The sequence below is a fragment of the Babylonia areolata genome, chromosome 29, assembly GCF_041734735.1.
Source record: "Babylonia areolata isolate BAREFJ2019XMU chromosome 29, ASM4173473v1, whole genome shotgun sequence".
NCBI lineage: Eukaryota > Metazoa > Mollusca > Gastropoda > Neogastropoda > Buccinidae > Babylonia > Babylonia areolata.
The window spans coordinates 18,904,990-18,911,074 of NC_134904.1; the positions used below are offsets into that span (position 1 = coordinate 18,904,990).

The 6,085-nt window shown below is 48.1% G+C and overlaps 1 protein-coding gene across 1 annotated transcript in view; it reads right to left on the minus strand.

Moving 5' to 3' along the window:
- Nucleotides 1–568: 568 nt before the first annotated feature.
- LOC143274608 (lactase/phlorizin hydrolase-like) overlaps nucleotides 569–6,085 on the minus strand; it is a 53,050-nt gene continuing 47,533 nt past the window's right edge. The window contains exons 32-34 of the mRNA XM_076578475.1: nucleotides 5,288–5,387; nucleotides 1,389–1,567; nucleotides 569–1,080 (exon numbers count right to left, since the gene is read on the minus strand). Coding sequence (XP_076434590.1) covers nucleotides 569–1,080; nucleotides 1,389–1,567; nucleotides 5,288–5,387 — 791 coding nt within the window. The remainder of the gene's footprint in view (nucleotides 1,081–1,388; nucleotides 1,568–5,287; nucleotides 5,388–6,085) is intronic.

The following is a 6,085-nucleotide window of genomic DNA, read 5'->3' on the forward strand; positions in this document are numbered from 1 at the left end:
CAGATACAGTCACATCTAGACATGCATTGACAATACAATCGATGTCCAGCACACAAAATAACACCGACACACACACACATTTCATTTCCAGAGTTAACATACGCTGAAACCTCAATAAAAAGCCTCTAAAAACTGTAACTCTGACATATTACATTCCAAAACACATGCAAAAAGTCATTATATATGGTAATTCTCTAACACGTATACATCAAAGATCCCTGATATAGTGGGTCTGTAAACAAAACCTAACAGCTTGTATGCAAAGTAAACGCGCACGCGCGAGTGTGAATGTGTGCATGTGTTTGTGTGTCTGTCTCTGTGTCTGTGTGTTTGTGTTTCTGTGTGTGTGTGGGGGGGTGGGGGGGGGGGGGGCAAAGTTAACCTAACATGCACACCGTGTACACCGTGTTGTTATAGGTAACAACAAGTCTTTTTTTCTTGGGGGGCGGGGGGCAAGGTGTGTGTGTGTGTGTGTGTGTGTGTGTGGAGGGGGGCTCGGGGTGGGGGGTGGGGTGGGGGGGGGGGGGGGCTAGACAAACGATCCCACCTCCTACAATCCCCGACCTGTCTACACCATCACCACCACTACTCGAGCAGCGAACACAAGAGTCAGCACAACCCACAGCACCCCTCCAACCCTCATCCCTCCCCCTGTTCCCCCGTTTCCATCACCCTTACCCCCTCCTCCCCCGTGGGCGTCCGTCCTCGAAGGAACCGGCGTCGGGTCAGGGCCTGAAGAAGAGGTCACGGGGGCAGAGGTCGCGGGAGCAGAGTAGGTCACGGGGCCAGAGGAGGTCACAGGGAGAGGAGAGGTGACAGGAAGGGCGGCAGTAGAAGAATAAGACTGGGGTGTCCGGGGGTCCGTTTTGAAGTGGTACCCCTCCCTCAGGACGCCCCTGGCGCGCGCCATGGAGGCGAAGTAGCGGGCAGAGTCCCTGGCTTGGCGGGGCCGGAAGGGGTCAGAGAAGTTGACCCGGAAGAGACCGGAGCGGAGGCTGTAGCCTCGCTCCCACTGAAAGCCGTCCAGCAGAGGTCGGTAGGTGAAGGCCGTGACCCCTTCCACGTGGTCCAATCGGATGGCTGTGTGCGGCACACGGGTGAAGAAAGCATACGAAAAAAGATGATGACAAAATAGATAGATAAATTTTTTTTTTTTTTAATGAAAGGAAAAAAAAAGAAAAAGAAACAGGTCGAGATGCTTATCTTGTTATAGTTCTATAACATTTTCTAGCGGATGTATATCTATATATCATTGAGAGCGAACCAGCATAGTCAGCCAACACACACACACACACACACACACACACACACACACACACACACACACACACACACACACACACACAGCTACACAGACAGACCCACAGAGACAGACACGGAAGCCTCACCTTTGACCACCTCATCCGCATGATACTGCAGACAGGCCAACCGATCCGGGTCCTGTAGGCCGGAAGAGGAGGAGGAGGGTGAAGAGCAGCTGACGGTCACCGCCACAGGCACCCCGTAACGCTGCCGGACAAACCTCAGGAGAGGCCTCAGTCCCTGGGAGGCATCCTGCCGCCAGTTGCTGGACAGTGCATTGAAAGTGCAAACCATATATATACAAGTGCATATATCATTATATTTTTTTTTTTAAAACACCTGCGAAGACTGAGCACAGCAAGAAAATGTCCGTTCATTACACGTCAAACATATAATAATAATAATAATGGTATTTATATAGCGCTGGATCTTGTGCAAAGACAAATCAAAGCGCTTTCGCACCAGTCATTCACACGCATGCATAACTCTAATACTGTAGAAACTAAAGACAAGGAAGGGCAGGCAAGGGAGGCTATTTTGGGAAGAGGTGGGTTTTAAGGCCAGACTTGAAAGAGCTGAGTGTGGAGACTTGACGAAGCGAAAAAGGAAGTTCATTCCAATCGCAAGGTCCAGAAACAGAGAAAGAACGGCGGCCAATAGTCGAGTGTTTGAATCTGGGTATGTGTAAACAGAGTGGATCCAAGGCCGATCGTAACATATAAGTATACAAGGTGTCAAAGTAACGGTGTATATGCTTCCCAAACTTTAAAAAAAGAAGAAGTAATAATTAAAATAGATAATGAAAAAAAGTATATAAAGCAAAAAAAAAGAAAAATCATAATCATACAAACAAAAGCAGCATATCAGCTATTCATTGAGGCGAGATTAACAAAGCTTCCAGCTAGCTAGCTTACTTGCTATCTAAGCTCTTAAATGAAAAAAAAATAAATGTTAAACCAAATAACTAACCAACCTATCAATCAACCAACTTGCGAACTAACTAGCTAACTAACTAGCGAACTAACTAACCAACTAACTAGCCAACCAACCAAGTACCAACCAACCAACCAACCAACTAACCAGCCAACCAGCCAGCCAACCAACCAACCAACCAACCAACTAACTAACTAACCAACCAATTAACCAACTAACTAACTAACTATCCTCTTCTTGGTAGTCCATGACGTCAATGCTTTACCTGAACCCCCTTCGTGTGTATGTGCAAGCAGAAGGTCAAATACGCACGTTAAAGATCCTGTAATCCATGTCAGCGTTCGGTGGGTTATGGAAACAAGAACATACCCAGCATGCAAACCCCGGAAAACGGAGTATGGCTGCCTGCATGGCGGGGTAAAAAAAGGTCATATACGCAAAAGCCTACTCGTGTACATACGAGTGAACGTGGGAGTTGCAGCCCGCGAAGGAAGAAGAAGGATGTGCAGTGAGGACAGGGACACTGTCTCTTTGGTCACTGCTGCTGTCTGCCCCTTCTGGCCAGCACCACACTAACAAACCATTTAACTAGGTCATTAAGTAATCAACTTGTCTTTTTTTTTCAACCTCAGCTGCACGTTGTGTTCTAGTCATGGGGCGCCTTTTTTTTTTCTTCTTGATTTTTTCTTCGTTTTTTTTAGACAGCCCTCTACATTGGTGATCTGTGTGTGTGTGTGTGTGTGTGTGTGTGTGTGTGTCTGTGTGTGTGTGTGTGTGTGTGTGTGTGTGTGTGTGTGTGTGTGTGTGTGTGTCTGTATGTATGTATGTCTGCCCGTGTCTGTGTATGTCTGTGTCTGTGTGTCCGTTTGTGAGTGATTGTTCACATCTGGAATTTGTAGTATTGTCTTGGTTTGTATTCTGTAGGCATCCTTCAGTCTCGGAAGACTATGGAGTTGCGCTCTAGGTGTTTATTCTGGTACAGCGTCGGGTGTGGCTGGCCAGTCCGACGCGGGAATGACAGTCCCTGTGGCAGAGGGCACAGATGAAGTCTGACGCTGGTCTGTCTGCCTGGGCTGCAGCCTTTCTTCTCATTCTCTTTTCCTCGTGCTGCTGAGCGAGTGTCTCTTCGAACTTGGAAAGACCTTTCTGCACAGTCTGTCTCCAGGCTGACCGTTCGAGGGCTGTTGCTTCCCAGTTGTTCTGGTCGATGTTCAAGGCTTTTAGGTCCCTCTTGCACACGTCTTTGAATTGCAGCTGTGGTCTGTCTGTGGGACGTTTTCCCTGCACAAGTTCTCCGTAGAGGAGGTCTTTAGGGATCCGTCCGTCGTCCATGCGCACGACATGGCCGAGCCAGCGCATACGTCTCTGTTTCAGCAGCGTGTATATGCTGGTGAATCCAGCTCTTTCCAGGACAGTGTTGTTTGGGACCTTGTCCTGCCAGGTGATGTTCAGAATGCGTCGGAGGCTACGCTTGTGAAAAGCATTGAGCTTTTGCTCTTGTCGGGCACGCTAAGTCCAGGACTCGCTGCCATACAGGAGGGTGCTCACGACGCAGGCTCTGTAGATATGGATCTTTGTGTGCTCAGTCAGTTTGCTGTTGTTCCATGCTTTCTTTGTCAGTCTGGTCATGGTGGTAGCTGCCTTGCCGATGCGCCTGTTGAGCTCTGCGTCAAGTGAGAGGGTGTCTGAGATAGTTGATCCCAGATAGACGAAGTCGTGGACGACATCCAGTTCATGGTCATTGATGCTGATGGCTGGGGGAGAGTCAACATCTTGTCCCATGACCTGTGTTTTCTTCAAGCTGATGGTAAGCCCGAAGTCTTGGCAGGCATCGCTGAAGCAAGTCATGAGCTGCTGTAGGTCCTCGGCTGAGTGGGCGGTTACTGCTGTGTCGTCTGCAAAGAGGAAGTCACGCAGGCACCTCAGCTGGACTTTAGTCTTGGCTCTTAGTCTGGAGAGGTTGAAGAGCTTTCCATCTGTCCTGGTTCGGAGGTAAATACCTTCAGCAGCAGGACCAAATGCGTGTTTCAGCATCACAGCAAAGAAGATTCCAAACAGGGTGGGAGCCAGGACGCAACCCTGTTTCACTCCGCTCCGTATGTTGAAGGCAGCTGATGTTGAGTTGTCAAAGACGACGGTGCCTTTCATGTCTTCGTGGAAGGATCTGATGATGCTGAGAAGTTTGGGTGGACATCCGATCTTGGGTGTGTATCTATCTATCTATCTATCTATCTATATATATATATATATATATATGTGTGTGTGTGTGTGTGTGTGTGTGTGTGTGTTTATTTTATGAGCGGAGGTATGTTATTATGCACTATTGTATGTTTCGTGTGATGCGGTAAGATCTCATTATTTGGGGTATTTGCATCATACAAGCACTATCATTATCATACAAGTACTATGATTATTTCTATCATCATTATTGTTATGATTATCATCATTATTATGATCCTCATCAATATCCTCCTCCTCCTCCTCTTTTCTTCCCAATATAATTGAATCAATGAACATATCTATGTTTCCTTAGCATGGACTTCGGACCTTGCGTTTTTTTAACGCAATACAAAAGTGGCCTGCCCATCGAAAGCCTGCTGATCCAGTGCCAGCTACGCTGGACAGGACATGTTGTCCGCATGACAGACAGTAGGATCCCGAAGATACTTTTGGCCAGCTGAAGGAAGGCCACCGTGAACTTGGAAGACCCTGCAAGCGCTTCAAGGACACCTTGAAGACAAACCTCAAAGCCTGTGACATAAACATCGCTTCCTGGGAAACTGATGCCCTTGACCGCTGTCGCTGGAGGATGCTGTGCTCTAGTGCATAAAAGACGTTTGAAAACAAGAGAACGCTGGCCAATAAGGAGAAGCGTGAGCGAAGGAAGCAGGGCTCAACTTCTGGAGACGTTTTCCCTTGCAACACCTGTGGGAAGTGCTGCGCATCCAGAATCGGCCTCTTCTCCCATATGAGGATACACACCGACAGATAAGCCTGCCTGCCTACTCATCCGTCGGACCGACGGGAGACTCCATCACAAAAGTGCGCTCACCTTGATTCGGTCGTTGTGAGGGAAGACAGTCCATACTGTGTCCAGAGTCTGTCAGCTCGCTTCACCCCTCCGTAAGACAGACCGTAGAAATCGGCAGACCCTGGACACATGCAAGGCGAATGTATCACTGCCAGCCTGTTGATCGTAATGGTGTGTGTGTGTGTGTGTGTGTGTGTGTGTGTGTGTGTGTCTGTGTGTGTGTGTCTGTGTCTGTGTCTGTGTGTGTGTGTGAGCGTACGCGCGCGTGCGTGTGTATAGGTGTGTGTGTGTGTGTGTGTGTGTGTGTGTGTGTGTGTGTGTGTGTGTATGGGTGGGTGGGGTGGGGGTGTTTTGTGAAAACTTAAAAAGCTTTGTGTAATTCATCTTTTCGATAAGTTGCCTAGTATAATGTTAATAGATCGGCGGCGGAGAGTTCTGTGCTTACATGACTTATAGAGGCGCGTCACATGATCTGTGCTCTCGAAGCTGATTGGCTCTCCGAAATTGCGAGCAACAAAAGCGATCAAGAGAAGCAAAACGTGCGAAGCAGGCTTTTTTCCGACATTTTGGTTCATAATCTTTGTATGTGCATACGATGCCACTTCATTGTACAAATTTTGATTGTAGCAATGGAAGCTATCAACTGAAAAAATGGAGGACAGCACATGTTTGCTGCTTTTGCCTGTGTCAATTGCCTTTGGCATTGCTCGCGATTTCGAGTAAAAGTTCGATGCGCATGCACAAGATCCAGGATGGCCGCGGGACTCTCCAGCGGTCGACTGTGTGCACATACATGTAGGTCAGGGAGACACACAGAGA